This window comes from Centruroides sculpturatus, unplaced genomic scaffold, assembly GCF_000671375.1.
Source record: "Centruroides sculpturatus isolate CEXI.00-Female unplaced genomic scaffold, Cexi_2.0 scaffold352, whole genome shotgun sequence".
Taxonomy (NCBI): domain Eukaryota; kingdom Metazoa; phylum Arthropoda; class Arachnida; order Scorpiones; family Buthidae; genus Centruroides; species Centruroides sculpturatus.
In genome coordinates this window covers 501,009-519,590 of record NW_019384489.1, presented here as the reverse complement: position 1 = coordinate 519,590, position 18,582 = coordinate 501,009, and the positions used below count along the sequence as shown (strand labels likewise).

General features: G+C 29.7%; 2 protein-coding genes across 2 annotated transcripts; both read left to right on the top strand.

Moving 5' to 3' along the window:
* The first annotated feature begins 1,264 nt into the window (after positions 1-1,264).
* LOC111621711 (nucleoside diphosphate kinase 6-like) lies at positions 1,265-10,490 on the top strand. Its single transcript, XM_023363936.1, has 6 exons — positions 1,265-1,511; positions 3,321-3,423; positions 6,614-6,653; positions 6,739-6,822; positions 6,948-7,024; positions 9,945-10,490. The coding sequence occupies exons 1-6, from the start codon at positions 1,422-1,424 to the stop codon at positions 10,139-10,141; spliced, it is 591 nt and encodes a 196-aa protein (XP_023219704.1). The 5' UTR covers positions 1,265-1,421; the 3' UTR covers positions 10,142-10,490.
* A 2,935-nt stretch (positions 10,491-13,425) lies between these two features.
* On the top strand, positions 13,426-18,493 carry LOC111621719 (acid-sensing ion channel 1-like). Its single transcript, XM_023363948.1, has 12 exons — positions 13,426-13,790; positions 13,869-13,944; positions 14,968-15,119; positions 15,200-15,315; positions 16,963-17,123; positions 17,207-17,305; positions 17,377-17,491; positions 17,562-17,637; positions 17,756-17,810; positions 17,943-17,998; positions 18,091-18,166; positions 18,257-18,493. The coding sequence occupies exons 1-12, from the start codon at positions 13,426-13,428 to the stop codon at positions 18,461-18,463; spliced, it is 1,554 nt and encodes a 517-aa protein (XP_023219716.1). The 3' UTR covers positions 18,464-18,493.
* Positions 18,494-18,582: the final 89 nt, after the last annotated feature.

The window sequence follows — 18,582 nt, the reverse complement described above, 5'->3', positions numbered from 1 at the left end:
GATGAGCCTTTAAATTTCTATGTGGATTGGTTAACTATAAGTCCCGATTTTCCGGGACAATTCCAGATTTCTCCCGTCAAAAATAGAATAAAATTTTAAATAGAACCATTTTATAGGTCTTATAGTGCAATATAATCATTTTTTTAGGTCAATATATAAAAAAAATAATCTAAGTTTAGCCGTTTTTATATCCATTTTTTTTTACTCTCTCAAATAATATCCTGGTTTTGGAATAACAATATGGCCGCTCTACTCATACGTTTTAAGGCTTTTTACATTCGCAACCTTTAGAAATAAGCCTAGGAAAGGTAGATGAGCCTTTACGTTCTTATAAATTAAGAAATTAAGAGATTATGTGTTATATTTTTATCCACAGACTGATGCATCCTATATAGCCCATACTGTAAGATTTAGCCTAAAAATTAAAAGTTAGAAGGATATTTTTTGAGCCTGCGAGTGTATACATTTTAATCTTGTAGAAGATTATAGCCTTTTGATAAAGGGATCGTAACAAACACGTGACTTTCATTTTTATCAAGGAGATTCGAATTCAAAGTTCAAACTGCGATAACGAAAATTCTTCCTTCGCCGCCATTTTTTTTTTTTGTTTTTTTGGCAAAGTTGTTCATGTAAACGCAAACAAGACAACATTATTTTAAGCTGTTGTTGTTGTTGTTGTTTTTTAAAATAATATGTCGAACTGGGTCTAGGTTTACTCAGTAACAACCTGCTATTTTCGTTCATAAGCTTATCTCTTCGCAGTTATGAGCGTGTTTACTGAATATTTTCGGGGATGTTTTTCGCATTCTTACGAGCTTTTTAAGAGTAAAATAATAAGTTAAAAATAAAAAAAAGGTAACAAGGTCCAACGGTGATGTTTACATTAAACCCAAGGTCGTTGATTTAAAGCGGCCTTTATCGATCACGTGATCCGCGATATTCTGTACGTGATCGTACGCTTAAAATAATTCTTACTTATAAANAAAAAAGCTACATTTTTTTTTTCTTATAACAATTTAAAGCTACATAATTCAAATTTTGTATTTTCTTAAAACATTGGAGTAAATATTAGTAATTATTATACTTAAATTTAATTAGCATGCATGATGTAATCTTAAATCATCATTCATATTATGTGACACAACAATGCACATTCAATCATTTCTATTGTTTCCTTTCCATTATACAATGCATTATATGCTCTGTAATAATAATTTTTTTTTTTTCTAAAAATGAACAATTTGTTTATCAGCGGCGCTTTAGGCGCACGTGATCATTTATGGAGAAGAACCTTCGACTGCGAAATATCACGTGCACAGTTGTCAGCTGATCACGCTCTTACTTCCCGCATGAGGATAAACAGTTTAAAAATGTCCAACGTGTCTGTTCGTATCATTTAGGTAATTGGTCACCGAAGCGAAATGAATCCAGCGAGTAAAATAGCCAAACCTCTTCAGCTCACTCTAGCCATATTGAAGCCCGACGTATGTAGGCATCCACACGATATACAAGTAAGGAATCCATATTTTTTCCTGCCTTTACTTTCTTTGTTCTAGTTTATTTTCATTCACTTCTTGGTAGCAACCGACCATTCTGGTTACCTGCCAGTTCGTCTCCTAATAGAAATCTCTACTACTTCTTGCTATTTTATTCGTATTTTCCTTTTAATATATTAATTACACGAAGTTTAATAGTATTTACATGTGCGAATAACTTTTAGAAACTACTTTTAGGTAATTTGTAATTAAGAATGAAAAGTATAATTTACTTATACTCTTCATTCCTAATAAATCGTTAAATTTACGAATTAACCTACAATGTTGGATCTTCATCTGCAACTTATATAAACAAGATTTATACTGTATAGGCTACAGGTTATGTTTGGCTTTTATGGAGTTTGGAGCAGGGTGGATCTCTTTAACCGTTATTATTGTTTCTTTGGACAAATGAAATACATAGAAAATTTCTTTATTAATAAAAAGCAGTAAGAATAACACATTGATAGGAGTAGGAAATGCGGTACTTTCCGGTTAGCTGGGCGCCAGTCAATTGATGCGATCCAACTCGCATGTATTCGGTTGATAATTGGTTCAGAGAGGATTTCCAAATGGGTAGGTTAGGTTTAGTTTTTATGTTTAGGTTTAGGTTAGAGTTAGATTGCATCAATTGACTGGCATCCTGCTAACCTATAAGTACTGGAACTGCTATAAACCCCGTAAATTTTCTTGGGGCTTGAGGGAAAATTTTCCAAATTCCCTATTGTGAGTAGATACAGATTAAGATCAAAGTGTCTAAAGATCCAAAAATGATTTTGAGTCTTACCTATAGAATTTCTAAGAGACTTTTTATATACTAAGTTGGTTCTGAAATGTTTCAGCTGTTTGTTTAAACCTGCCTTGTTCTTGTTTAAAATAAAAGCTTATAACTCGAATCTTTATATGCAGTTATTATTAAAAACTGTTGATACCAATACTCTTTCTTGTTTTATAAATAATAATAATAATAAAGTTAAAAATTAAATCTCTTTAACTTTAATCTTGTCATTTCAATTGTAGTTGATAATGTAATAAACAGAAATGAACTAAAGACAAAATGATTAATATATTGTCTTTATAATGCTGTAATTCAAACTACAAATGTTAATATTTTGATTTTTGAATAAAGAATATTATGGATTCAAGATTTTTCAAGTGTTTAAGTTGCTGTTTCCATTTCAAAAACATCTTCACTTAAACTTATTTAAAGCAGTAAAAAGTAATCAAATTTTCGACTGTAGAATGATTCTTTTGGAGGAAATAATTTAAAATCATTTTTATTGACAGATGTATTAATATTGATGTTTATACATATGCAATATTTTTGCTTACAGTAGTAATAAATTAACATGTGCTTAACTTTAAAAAATAGAAAAAAACAAAGTTGATAACCTTCTTGACATTTTATAAACTTTTATTTTTTTTTATGTTATATAATACATAAATATTTATGTATTTTTATTTTGTGCCACCAGTTTTCACAGATCCTGTTACATAAACAGGTTTTGGTGTATTTTAATGGATAAGATAACTTAAGAAAACTGTTTAAAAATATATATTTAATAAATATTAGTATCAGAAATAGAATATACTAGTTGAAGTTTAATTTTTTTTCTACATGATGTGACAGATTAAGTGTCGATCTTCCTCAATTTTTGATTCCAAACTTCTTGATAAGATGAAGGATTTATAAGTATTATCGATAGTGGAGAAATGCACGAGTTTAAAATAATAAGCTTTAGTGTAAATTATTAAATAAAATAAAGTATTTAATTTTATTTTCAGATGATCAGGCAGATCATTCTGGATAACAATTTCTATTTTATCCAAACTGATACCACTAGACTAAGTCGAGAGAAGGCAGAAAGATTCTACGACGAACACAAAAGTAAGTTTCCCAACTGTAATAATTATTTCTAATTAAGTTTAATTAGAAAGTTTGCAGTTTTAATTTCGTAAAATATGAATCTAGTTAAAAATATTTTCTGTTTTCAGCATGTTTTCGTAGAGTATAAATAGTTTGTAGATAAGTCTTTATAACTTACAAGATAAATTTTAATCTTTTTAAGTTTAGAAGTCATGTGGTGCAGATTAATCCTTGTAATCGTCAGGTCGTATCAGTACTCTACTTAAAGTTCATGTTTATAATATAAGATAAAAAAGAAAAAATTTAACCTTTCCTTCTTGTTTGGAGTCAGTGATAACCTGGATTAATTTGTTAGATAATTTTTAAATTTAGTTTCTATTTCTCTACATTGAGATGTAATAATTTATCATTGTTAACTTTTTATCAAATGTAAAAATCGGTAATGTTATCTCAAATTTATCATCATCTATCTGTTATTTTCCATTATAAATATTACTTTTATTATCTATATCAATGTTATAACATTTTTACAATGTAAAATTACAGTATATTGCACGTCCATTCATTTTTATTAGATACGTAATGATTACTATTAATAATAATACATCAATCGTGACGATTATCTTGTATCTTTTAGCGGAATTAATGTATCAGTTAGTAGCAATCTGCTATCTTCTCTTGTCAATTCCCGTTTTGTGGATGCACGATACGGAATGTGCTCGAGCTATCTGAAATATTTTCGTTTTGAAAAAAAACTTTTAATTAAAAGAATATACTTTTAAGCATTAAATTTATTCCTATTTTGATTATTTTTATTGTATGAAGAATTACATTTATAGTCTCAATACGTGTCGGCAACAAAGGAAAAGTTCTGCTGCTATTTATAATTCAAACTGACATTTAGTTTATTGAGTACTTATAATTATACAGAGTGAGGTTTTTTTTTTGTTTGATTGCACTTCACTCAGGAAATCATTTGTTTATTCAGTTATTAAGCAATTGTTGAAATTTTTGTGTAATAATTAATGATTATTTTGTCTACTACAAAACTAATAAAGTAAACTTTAATAACAATAATGTATAATATCGTTTAAGCTAGTGTTGAGAGATAAGTACAGTACATTGATGTATAAGAATGAAGGAATGTTCTACAGTTCTTGCATGAAGTTCTTGATTGTTACATCAAATAGAAGTATAATTTCTTCAAGTTTCTTGTTTTTTTAATATTTTGATAATTTTTTACTAAATTTATCCCAAAAAGTACATTAATGTTTTAGAAATGTCAGATTCTAAAATTTATAGAACTCTCTTCAATGTGTTCTGCACTTTCCAGATACATACTTTCTCTTTTAATAGTCTTGAAGGTCAGTATGTTGTTGGACCGTGATACGGATGGCTCGGCTATCCACTAGGTTATTTTTAACCAGTTACTTGTTTCCACGACACGTAAAATGTTAAACTTTTTAGTTTTAAACTTTTGAAATTCTTGTTAAATTCATTTAATTTTTCAAATAACTAATGCAAAACTTTTTCTCTTTGTGATAGAAATTTATATGTTGTATATTTTAAAAATACTATAAACAATATTTTTTTTTTAATGAAATAGTATCTCATTTAAATAATTACATAATATTTAAGTAAAATATTAAATAATAGCAATTTACTCGAAATTTAATTTAGAAAAAATAATTTGGTCGAGTAGCAGTTCAATCTCTTTTGGTTTGATCTTCGCAACGTCTTGTCCCGTTGCTCGTCCTCGGTCGCAACATGCAACGCGAGAACTCTTCTTAGTCCCGTATTCGTTCACAAAATAATAATCAAATAAAAAAAAAGAAAAATTTGTATGGAAGATAAATGTAATAAGATATTTTAATAATATATCAATTCCAAATTACAAATGTAACTATGAAAACAACTTCAGTTACTTGCAGAAACTTTGTTATTGAGTGTTTTAAAAGACTTTAAATGATATTCTGTAGTGTACATTTAAATTAAATTTAAAATCTCTTAATAGAAAATTAACCTTGTAAGTGTTTCTGCTTAGAACATATATTTTCCCTTCTCTCTGTCTCTCTAACCAGATGCAGAACAGTTGATTGCATCTTGGAACATTATCAAACTTTCTAAAATTTATTCCAAAGTATTTTCTTGTTATCAGATTTAGAATGACTATCCCAATTAGAAATAGTGTGTATCAATTTGTATTTGCATGTGATTAAATTCTAAAGGCTAAAAATCATTTAAAAATGAATGTTTTCTATTTTTCCAAAGAAAATGTCTGATTTTAAAAGCTCTACATTATTTGACTCTCCTACAAAAATTTTGATTCTTATTCAAAATACATAAATTAATGTGAAAAAGCACTAAATTTGTGAGGGTATTTTTTTTTTTTTTTAGTAAATTTCACTGGTAAAAGATTTTATATTCAAAATAATGTACAGAATGAAACTAACCTTGGCACGGAATTAGTTTTGTGCAGGATTAGATTTTTGAAGATGATGATGACAAAGGTTCTTGAAGATGCTGAATCAGTATAAATGAAAGCCAAATTATTGTAATGGTATGTGGCAGATTTGCAAAACTAATTCTTTTTCATAAAATTTACAATGTCTCCATCTTACAAAATAATGTAATATTTAGAGGTAGACATTATAGATGAGAATAAAAGGTCCGTCATACAACATCTACTGACTTTGAAACATTTAGATGTTCTTCATATTTTAACAAAAAGGAAGGTTCGTTTGTCTTGTTCAATGCATCCTCACAACATAATAGTATTGCAGTCAGATTGCATTGATTCTTAGTACAGGAATCAATGCAATCTTACTGCTTTGTTTTAGTACATTATAGTAAGTCAGTTCTAAGTTAGGATTGATGCCAGTCAGTTCTAAAATTTTCTGTAGGTTGTAGGTTTGTATAGATTTCGGACCCTTCTTTTTCTTGCTGCCATTTTTTCCTGGATCTCTAGCACTTATTTAATCAAAGTTGTGATAAAGCTTTGCTCACTTGGTATTTAAATTTTATTTTTTGAATATTCTGAAAATAATTTCATGAAAATATTTGAATTATTTTATTTTATGCTTATATAGAATAAAACTCTCTCAATAAATTGCCAAATAAGTAATGAATTATTCTTATAAAAGAGAAAAAAATAATTAAGAAAAATATACCGATTATATTTTTATGCATGAATTTTTAACTTTATTAATAGATAAGTTCTTCTTTGAACGCTTGGTCTCATTTATGTCCAGGTAAGAATATTCAAAAGTAATAATAGAAATAAGTTTTTCTCCTTTTTATTTAAGATGATGCTAATGTGTTAATATTTGATTTTAGTGGTATGATATCAGTACACGTATTAGCTCGTGAAAATGCGATTCAACATTGGAGAAAATTGATGGGACCAACAAAAGTTTTCAAGTAATTACTTTTTTTCAATTACTTACACTTGCAAGATTTGAAATTACAATTGATTAGTTTAGTTTATCAAACCACAGTATTAATAATTTCAAAACTGAATTATTGAATTATATTTGATTTTACAGAGCACAGTATGAATCTCCTGATTCTATACGTGCCAGATTTGGTTTGACAGATACTAGAAATGCTACACATGGATCAGGTGAGAGTGATGAAATTTTGTGGTAATTATTATTATTATTTTTTTGTTTTCAATCGACTGCTTGGATTTGATCTCGGGTTCTCAGGGATAGGTGCCTTATTTTCCAGTCATCAGTCTGTTGAGAAAATATGTTCACTATCTTTTAGTATCTCAATGAAATTTCCTTGTCTGTTATTGATTTTATAACTTTCTGAAAATTCTTCTATTTAAATGTCTGAGTTATATTTCATAATAATATAATGACACTGTTTAAATCATATATTTGCCATTGGATTTACTGGAAATTTTAAAGACTAATTTTGTTGATATCCAACAAAGTCAATATGATGAGTTATGTAGTTCTGGTTCTAAGCCCTTCAATTTTAAATTTGAAATCTACTGTACATCTATTTAAAATTCTAATTGTGAATACTTGCTAGGATTTAATGACTTGGCATTTATAATACATTTGACAGACAGCCAAATGGCCGAGTGGCAGCCTATCATTCTTAGGATTTGGGTTTGAATATGGACAACTTGAAAAACCCGGGATTTTTCAGAGGTGGCCCATTCGGATATGTCGGATCTGCCAGGCAACAGATAGGCCCAACATATCTGGCCAAACTCGTGGAGGGCATTTTTAGCAAGACCATTTAGTGCTCAGAGTGGAAAGAGTTTAAAAAGAAAATACATCTGTCAAAGTTTTTTCCACTTTTTTAATCAGTCAATACTTAACAGTTTCATAAATGTGAGATTGCATGCGTACACTTATACATAGTATGATCCAAAAGTTCAGGGACTTGGCTTAAAATTCCTTACCTTAAAAAGTTTATATTGCCGATGCATAACCACCTTTAAAGTAATCACCTTGGGCAACGATACACTTTTGTTGGCACTCGTATAACTTCTGGAAGCCATTTTTTGGAACCCTCCATAAGGCCTCCTGCAATGCTGCTCTCACTTCATCTGATGACACAAAACAGCGTCCCTGCAAATGCTTTTTCATTGATGGAAACAAATAAAAATCACATGGAGCTAAGTCCGGTGAATAGGCAGGGTGTGGAAGCACATTAATTTGAGTTGTCGTGCAGAAGGTACCAGTCTCCACTTTGCCAGATCTGTGGCCATTTACGACGAATGAATTCCCTCAAACAACATAAAATGTCTAGATAATGCTCCTTGTTTACTGTTCTGCCTTCGGGAATAAATTCTGAATGAACAATTCCTTGAGAATCAAAAAACACCTCCATCATGACTTTTCCTTTGCTTGGTGCATGTTAAAATTTTCCGTTAAAATACGCTGGCAACTAGTCTTTGATAACTGAGTAGCCGCAGCAGTTTTTTCAAGGGTTTGGTGACGATCTTTGCGAACATATTGAGAGACCAACTCAACATTTTCCTCGTTCCGTGAAGTTGAAGGTCGGCCAGAGCATTCATCGTCTGCAATGGATTCTCGGCCCTCTTTAAAACACCGATGCCATTTGTACACCTTTGATTTCACCATGGTAAAATCACCGTTCACCTTTCTTAGCAATTTTAAAGTCTCTGTAGGTGTTTTACGTAAACGCTGACAGAATTTAATGTTGCAGCGCTGTTCTTGAAACTCCATTTTTATTATGTCACAAAACAAAGGTAACTATCTCCGAAAGAAAACAACAGCACTCGTGGTTTAATCACGTGACATGGGCAAAATGAACCTGAACACGTAGGAAAGGTTTGATAGAATCAATTTCATACGCTGTAACTTCAAATACGTGCTTCTGTTGTCATACATTACTGTAGTCCCCAAACTTTTGGATTGTACCACGTATGTACTAATACTATACTATATGTAATTTATTATTACTAAAATAGACTGTGCTATGATTTGCAAAATATTATATAGTTTTATAAAAGTCAGCAGCCTAGTAATTTCTTGCCTAGTAATTTGATTAATTCTTTCCAATTTAATGGAAAAAATCAAACTGTTAGTGAAATATTCACTTTAGAATATGGAATATTACAAGAGCAAAATATGCAACTAGAATGCAGCTATTTTATGATAATATTTCTGAAAACTAATATTACAAAATCTTGCCATTTTATATTTTGTACTAATTGAAGATCAAGGAGGATTACTATAAAAATTTACAATAAGATCAGTTAAATAAATAAAACCAAAATTTACTATTAAAAATAATTTTTTTTTGTTTCATATTCATATTTTAAATTTAAACAAATTCTGTGTAAACATTATATATTTTATATTATTTAATTATTTTAATCTAATCTATGTCAAAAAAATAATAATAATCAATAATAGACCAAAGTAAATAGTAAATTAACAACAAACTTTTTCTATATAACCATTCTTTTGTTTGAATACAAGTCATTGTGGTGACGGACAAGGAAAATGTAATATGTTGTTCTCCTTGGCCTATTTTTTTATGCCGTCGACTAACTTTTCCACTTTCACGTGGAATCTGTTTGCTTGCTTATCGAGTTATGTTAACAGTTGTCTTGTGGAATATCTGTCCTTTTCTAGCATCTTCCTTGCTGCTTACCGAATCTGGAGTGTTACTTAAAATAAGTTTATCTTCATTGTTTAGTTTAGCATCTTATTTTTTGAATATATTAATGTATTTCTTTCTCTGTCTTGTTTTGAATCTTTTATGTATAGACTATCAGAAATTTTAAAATTCTAATCTGATCTATTTTTTTCACTGATTTTTTTTTTAATATGTTTTTCTATTAGCTGAATTTATTAATAAACAAACATTCTATACATTTCATTTGTTAGAATAGGCTCCTTTTGCCCCCTTTTTTTTTATCACAGGCCCCCATACCAAGCTTTTGACAATCCTGTGTAGAAGTATTTCTATAATAATTTTTTATACAAAATTTTTAACTGATATTCTAAGTAAAGTTGTATTAAAAATAAAATTTTTACTTGTCTCTTTAGATTCTCCAGACTCTGCTAGGAGAGAAATTGGATTTTTCTTTCCAAATTTCGATGCAGTCAGCTGGTATCAGAAACAAGAACCATTATATCGCAACGGACAAGCCATGCTGGATAAGGAAAAGTGGATCCACACCATTATCCCGACACCCATGTTAGACATGTCATTTACCACGAAACGTCCCATGGGGACAGTTTAGGCATAATTAACAGTATACTTTGTACATTTGATACCAAAGTTTTATATTTTTCAATATACTTTAAACTAAAGAAAAGGACAAAAAAAAAATGCTCATCAACTTTTATCTAAAATTTTTTTGTATAGAAGTTATCCTTTAAATCCCTGTAAATATATTATTTATGTGCATTTTTACATTTGAGAAAAAACATTTAGATTTAGATTTCAAACACTGTACTTAAATTCCTGTGATTTCACAGTACTTCATCTCATATATAGAACTGTGTACAGTTGTTTTTGACTATTATTAATTGCATTACACGTTTTTGTTTATTGTAATAAAATTTAATAAATATAATTCATGTCTGATAGTTTCATTTAATACTTTGGCTCTGGCCTGCCTATAAATAGACGAAAGTGTCAGTTGGCTGGATGACCAAAGCAGTAAAGGCATTCATATGCTGCTATTCAAGACTGAGTTCGTTCAAAATTCTGCCCTCATATTTTTCAGTTCATCTTGAGCATTGTTCATTGGTATTTAAAATTTTAGTTATTTTGATGTAACGGACATTGAAATAAATTACAAAAAGTTTGTTTATAAAAAAATTTGAAAAAGATAAAGTGAAAAATCAATTGCTCACAGCTGCTCCCTTTCTATCTTCGTCCACATTGCAGATTGGATTATCTGTTATATATGCAAAATCCAGTTACAACACGTGTCTTGTGTGTTAGTATCACTAAGACCATACAGTACGATAAGTTTCATAAGCAGCTTCGTTGAGCAACTCTCCTCAAAATATTTGCATAATATAAATAAGAAAATTAAATATCTTTTATTTAAATCAAATGCAAATGAGCCAAAAGTTTTGCGTTTGGGAAAGTTACTGAAATTTTTTCTAAAGGAAACTTTATACAATACATATTCATGTATTATGTTATATACGGTAAGCATTATTTATTGTGATCACTGGTTATTAGAATCAACTACAAGGATCCATTGCAAACAGTAAAATTCGCTGCATTTTAGTCAATTATTAGAATCATTAAGTTATAAATTGATTTCATAGCATTACTTAGTATTTAGAACAACAAATCCTCAAAACCAACTACTTGATGCGCTTGTGGCACACGATTCTGGAACATGGCCTGATCAGCCACTGACCATTAGAAAGTCTGATAATTTTTAATTATTCTAGGATATAAAATCTTCACCTTTCCCATGCTTTACCCTCACTCCGTTTCTTACAAGCCACGGTAATTTCAAGCAATATATGCACGCGTTCAACGTTGAGGACAGCCCGTACTGCTAGTGCGAGCTGCAGGAGGAACAAACGCCAATGTACAGTACTTAATTTCCCACTGAGATAGGTACTGTACACTAACATTAGGAATGGATTTATGAGAGCGGCAATTTCGGAAGGATACAATTGGCCATGCACACCACAGCCTCGTCCGGACACGTACAGTACAACGTAACATCACTTACTTTCATTCATATGCCACAGCAAAGCTCTTGTGCTCTCCCTCCATGGCACACAATTTTCCTTTCTAGCTAGGCGCCAGGTCAGGTTGGTGTAGTTAGCATAGCATAGAACATTTAAACACTTGAGCATATTGTAAGCTAATAAATGTTTTAATTGAACAAATTTATGCTGCTTAATGGTACTTTTTTTAATTTAACTTCGTTCGGCACTCCGTTACTGTAAAACAACAGAGAAAAACATTGTTATAGTGATAATAACTTTAAAACTTGGGATTGGAACTTACTGACACAAGTAAGTTTTTCAAATTTTCCAATTATTATATTGTTTTTCTAGGATTTAGAACATTGGCAATGAGTGCGAGTAGAGATCGTGATAAAAATAGAAATTAATTAAGTGGTAATCAGAAAAGAAAACGTGCCGAAAATAAAAAAGATTTAGAAAGTCGTCAAACATATAGTCTTTTAAAATATTTAAAAACTGATAACGAAGAAAACGTTCTGTCTATAGCTAGTACTAGTGTACAAAATACAGAAGAGTTACAAATTACAGTACATACAAAGAATTACCTTCATTATTGAATGAAGATGGAGCTATAAATGATGAAGAAGGTCAAGAAGATTTTTTTCTTAGCGCAAACGAGGAAACTAAAGAATTATCAACCATATTGGAAGACGATCCTGGAACACGGCCATCACACCCTTCTGAGAAAATCGGATTATTATTAATTAATAAAAACAATGTTCAAGTAACAAATTACGATTTTCCCATAGATGAACTAGGTAGAATGTTCCTCATTCAGATGTATCGAAATAGTACGGACAGACACAAGGACCTGTAGTGATAGCGGACAACGATACACGGTCGGGTGTGTGCGTGCTTGTCGGAAAACGAGCGCTCCTCTCAAACTAGTGGTCTGCCAAGGGCGAATTGAATTTGGGCGCCGTGTGTACGACGTCTCTCTCATTCACTGGCCCACAGTGGACGAGAGAGACGTTGCATTTTCTGAAAGCAAGTTAAATTCCTCCTGATATGCTAAGAGCTACTGTTAAGAACACAGTAATGCGATGTCAAAAATGGTGGACACTGTATTGAATATACTCTGTAACGCGTTTTAAAACCGATTAAAAACATTTTCAACGATGTCTTCGTGTCTTATTTCGTTTAACAATATTGCAGACAGCGCCATTTCCCGTTGGTGGTGAGTTTTTGAACTATTTTTTGCGGGAAATAAAAATCCCATGACGTCCTGTACACTATTACCAAGTTTGATAGCATTCTGTCCAGTAGTTTTCATTTTATGGCCGTTTCAAAGTGGAACTTTAATTATAAACACCCTTTATATATATAAACATTGAAGAGATTTATAGCAATCTTTATTTTAACTTTCCTTTATATAATTTAAATATTTCAAGAATGGTTTATCTTCTTCTAAACATCTTCATATACTGATTAATTATATGTAATTTTTTTTTTTAAATATATTGAAAGTAATAACGAGTTGACTATAAATATATTAATAAATACAATTTATATGTTTTAGACACGGACTTATGTTACATCAGTAAAATATTTTTCTTATTTAAATATTTAAAATATTACTTTTTATTTTTTTTCGGATCAATAGGTATTAAGTTAAAAGTAGTTTTAAAAGTCTAAAAAATGCAAATTTATTACACAAGTAGCATTCTACTCCATTGTTAAATTAATACAGTAGAGTACAACACATGGTGTTAATCAGCGTCCTCTTTAGTTTATATTTTATACTAAAATAATAAAACTAAATCGATCAAAAGCGCAGCGCGATATTCATTTACTGTAGAGCATGGCGAAGTTTCAAAGTGATTTAAATTCTGGAATTCATTGCCCCGTACACGGATGGAAACGTTCTTCATTTCATATATGTAATTCCTCTCCTCCTTCTTCTAAGAAATGTATATCTACTACGAAATATTGTTTAAATATCTTTAAAGAATCCTCAATACCCGGAGTTAACAATATAGCTGCTGCTAAAGGGAAATTTGAAAGGTTTATTTGGATATTTATCGTTATTTGTTGCTTGACTGGATTCATATACCAAGTAACACTCTTTCTTCGACATTATTATAACTATCCTACAAGAGTACAAGTACTTGTTAAGACGGAAGGTTTAATGGAGTTCCCTTCTGTAACGCTCTGTAACAACAACAGGTATAGAGTGAGATTCATTTGATTCCTTTAATTTATAAAGAATTATTCAAAGATTTCTGTTTTAAATTTAATTTACAGAATTAGGAAGAGCGAATATTGTAAGTATAATAAGAGTTCGTGCTCTTCTGATCCTATAGAACTTGACGAAATGAAAGTAAGTTATTTCATGTTAATATACGTTTAATAACGCAGATTTACACATAAACTATAATAGGACCTCTTGCTTTTAAGTTTATTATTATTATATATTGCGAGTACCACCGTGCTCGAATGGATTAACTGCTGAACAATTTTGCGCCTCCTTTCTCTGGTATTTTACTCGCGTGTTTAGCAAGTCCTCCTGGGAGGCGACACTTTGGCATTCCTTCTGTGTGTTGTGTTGTCATGTCCCATCAAACAAACACGTTGAAAATAAAGGGAATCTTCTAATGGAGGAGAAGGCTATTAGTTAATTACACGCGAAAATATTGGTATAGTGTCAAATTTGACTTTTCGGGTTTCTTTTCCAGACCCAATGTACCCAAAAGATTGGGGAAAATTCCGTGTGTAAGCATGTTTTGTTTAATATCTCAGAATGGGCACGGTAACTTGTATATCAAGGACATTGATGCTATTAAATTTTGATAGTTAAAGTTTGAAGGGATGAAGAGGTAGAATAAGTCATGTATTATATATCGAGTGGGGTCGGACTTAGTAAAAATTTTAATCGTTATAATCATTTATAATATGTTTATAAACTCAACTTTATTCTCAAGAGTAAGCCTTTTGCTATTTTTATTATAATTAATAATATAAAAGTTATTTTTTTTAATATAATCGCATTACAGCGCTTCATACAATTTTAAACTTTGCTAATATTTTTCGCCGGAAAAGTTATGCAACTCGTTACAGGGTTTTTAATTAATTAATTTGTTGTATTAACCGATAACCTCCTATCGAACCTAACAAGACGTATATAGTTTTACAATATTAAAAAGATTATAGCGTGTATTTGTTGTCCACTTCGTTTTAATTGCTACCAGAGTGATTATCTGATAATGCCATACTTGATAACATTAAAAAATTAACTTAATATACGAGGAGAAAGTGATAAAGAAATAAAGAATTGATATTATATGCAAAATTTTAAATATTGAATTAAAATAATGATAATAAAATTATATATATATATTTGTAGCTGAAAGAAAAAGAAATTCCCAAGTTACAACTTCAGCTTCTAGTTGAAGATAGGCCCGATATTCGGAAGATTTTGGGTCATAATATATCGGATATGATAGTCTCGTGTACATTTACAGGCATACCGCCCATGAAAGGAAGAGAATGTGTCAAGTTAGTTTATATATATTTTATTAAATTCGCAATTAATTCAAATTAAAAATGTGTGTGTGAAATTTTTGAAATATTTTCAGCCGTTTTGAATATTTTTATGATCCGGATTTCGGGAATTGTTATAGTTTAGAATCGGTAGAAGACGATGGAGACGCCCTAAGAGCTTCTGAATCTGATGTTTGGCAAGAATTAAGTGGTAAAGATTATTTTGCAATTGTAGATTTCAATTTTATGATGTACGATTATTTATTTAACTGTATTTAATTGGGATCTATTCGTCATTCACTTGTGTGTGGGCCTAGACGAACTTGAATGGAAACGAATAGAACGGCCCATTACAAGGGTATAATTTTGAGGTCGTTTTGTGAGTAAAAGAGCTAAAAGAAAGCAAGTCAGCTTTACTTTGCTTTGGATCTTGTGGGCCTTACTGAACTTCCTAAAAAGAGACCTTCTTAGTACCTGCAGGACGAAGAGTTTTAATACTCGATAAGTATACGACAATACGTCGGAATTTATACATGAAGAGATAATCGCCTTTAATGTATGTTTATTAATTATTATGTAACAATAAAAACACGATGAAGAGTTACGTATACAAGTATTAAAAGTTCTTTTGTTTCTAGGTTAAGGTTAAATATAAATAAAATGGTGTCGGCGATCTGAATACCTCGTGATGGACAGACATTGATCTTATTTTAGTGAAAGAAGCGATCGATCAATTTCACACTTTTGTTGCCATTTTATTGTAAAAATAATAAAATTAATCTAGCGTATTTTATAGTATGAAAGATGTCATAACTCGATCCTCTTTCATCAGTCAATTCGAAAAGTTTGTAAACTTTTTGATCCATTTGACTAATTTTTAAGTAAGTTAGTAAGAGAAGGGTCGATAATGTAGACTATAAATAATGATACTATTATTTAAACAGTAGTTTTAGGTACTAAATTAGTAAATAGTAGCTGTTTAAACCAACAGTTTTAAATAGTAATAATCGAATTCCTGTAAACAATTGTTTTAAACAATAATAGACTAAACAGTAGCTTTAAGTATAAAACACTTGTTTTAAACAGTAAAACAGTAGGAACAATAAATCAATGTAACAATTCTATTGATTGAAAATGTTTCCTACAAAAAAGCATATAACAGCTTGCCTCTGTTTACCAATTAATTTACTTCAGCAAATAAACAGTTTGTATTGTGTATACAATATAAGTTTATTGTAGTATATTATTAAGAATTCGCATTGAATATTTTAAGGAAAGACAGCCAGACGTACAACAGTGGGAATTTATAGGCCATATATCAATTTGAATTAATTAACTCGATTAAAAAATTTAATTGTGTATAATTAAACACGAACATAAAGGTGCGAATGAATGTAGGGGTTGTCTATTCATGATATTTCCTGCGTTAAGAACGAGAAATAATTTTAAAAAATTGCATAGCAATAGACAGATATTTTTATAAACTATTTCCTATTCAACCGAGTGTTGCGTGATTTGTTTCACTTCAAAATAAATAGATGTTGAAAGCAGTCCATAAAGTTTTTACACATTTCCTCAACGAACAGTTTTGTTTACTCACTTTATAGCTTAATAACTCCTGTTCTTTTTGTCAAAAATAATTGAAATTTTGCAGGGAGGTTTCTGTATTAGGGTGTTTGATTCTATTAAATTTTGGTGGTTAAAGGTCGAGGAAGTGAGGAGATACGTGTCATACATATCTCGAGTAGGACAGGACTTAATGAAAATTTTACTCGTTATTAACATCTCTATAACTTATATAAACATTCTTATAGGTTAATAAGTTTTAAGCTATTTAAAACTAAATATTTATTTACAGAATTAGTTTTAGTTTTGAACGTTGAAGAAGATGAATATTTGGAACCGTCGAGAGACGTAGCCATTACAGTTGTTATGCATACTACAGATGTTTATCCTGATCCTTTTTCGGAAGGACACGAAATTCGTCCGGGATTTTCTTATAAATTTGGCGTACAAAAGGTTTAAATATCTATTTAAATATATAATATTAACGTATATATTCAATAAAATGTAATAAAGAAAAAAAAAATGAATTTTTTCAGACATCCATTCAGTTACTTCCACCTCCTTATAAAACTAATTGTACAGAATATAGTAAATTGGAATGGGAAAAGAACAACGATAGGATGTCAAATACAAGAGTAAATACACTTTAAATATACTTTACCGCAAGTTAATTAAATTTAGATGTTAAATCTTTCAATAATTTTAGATGTGTACTGCAGAATGTTCCCAGTCTATCCAATTGAAGAAGTGTAATTACATTACTGATGAATTAAGTCTATTTTTTGACGACGTTCCCTGGAAAGATGGAGAGAAAGACGAAGGTATAAGCTATAAAATAATATAATTAAATAAAATTATAATAATTTACATCAGTTTTTTTTAAAATTTTAGTTAAAATAAAATGCGCCGAAAAGATAGCAAACGACACTAAAGAGTATTGTCGTAAGTTATGCAGAGTTCCATGTTGGTAAGTGATTAAATCATTAAATATTTTAAATTATTTACTTTTAAATATATTATTTTTTTATTATAAAGTAGAAAAATTTGAGATAATTTTAATATATTTATAAGTAAAATAATTACAGGCAAAGTTCTTTCGAGGTAGAATCAGATGCGACCATTTGGCCTAGGAAGAAAAAAGTAAAAAAAAAAAAATGGCATCTTTTAACGTTAATATTTATAATATTCTGTTTAATTTAATTTAATTTCCATTCAAATTTCAATAATTTAAACAAATATCGTATTTAAAATTACTAATTTTTGATATTTTAGTACTCACAACTAGAAGAATTGGGCGATTGGAGAAACAGATCCTACGACGATATTAGGTAAATGACTTCATAATATATTAATAATTATAATTTGTATAAATTATTAATTAATTAAATTATAAAAGAATAATTAAAATATTCATTTCCAGTCACAATCTTGCTAGAATAAGGGTATTTTACTCCAGTATGGATCATACAATGTATAGGCACATTCCTATTATAGAAGTACTTTTATTTATTTATTTATTTATTTATTTAATAATTATTAATTATAAACATGCAAAAATTAATTAAATTAATAATTTTATTTTATAGTCTTTAGAACTCTTCAGCCATCTCGGAGGATTAATTGGAATTTGGTTAGGAACATCATTAATTGCCGTTTGTGAATTATTCGAGAAGACAATTTCCATCTTCACTTATTGCTTCAGGAGAAGAAGAAATCAGAGAAAAGTTAAGAAAGTTGTCTGTTTTAATCACATGTCTTCTTTACCAATTCGTAAGACAAAATTAAGAAATTAATAAATAATTTTTATATAAAAATTATGCCCAATAAAGACAATAAGGAAATTCACTAATCTTCTAGAGAATTCTGATATTTCTGTATACTTTGCTTCATTCTAATTACTGTGATTATACCG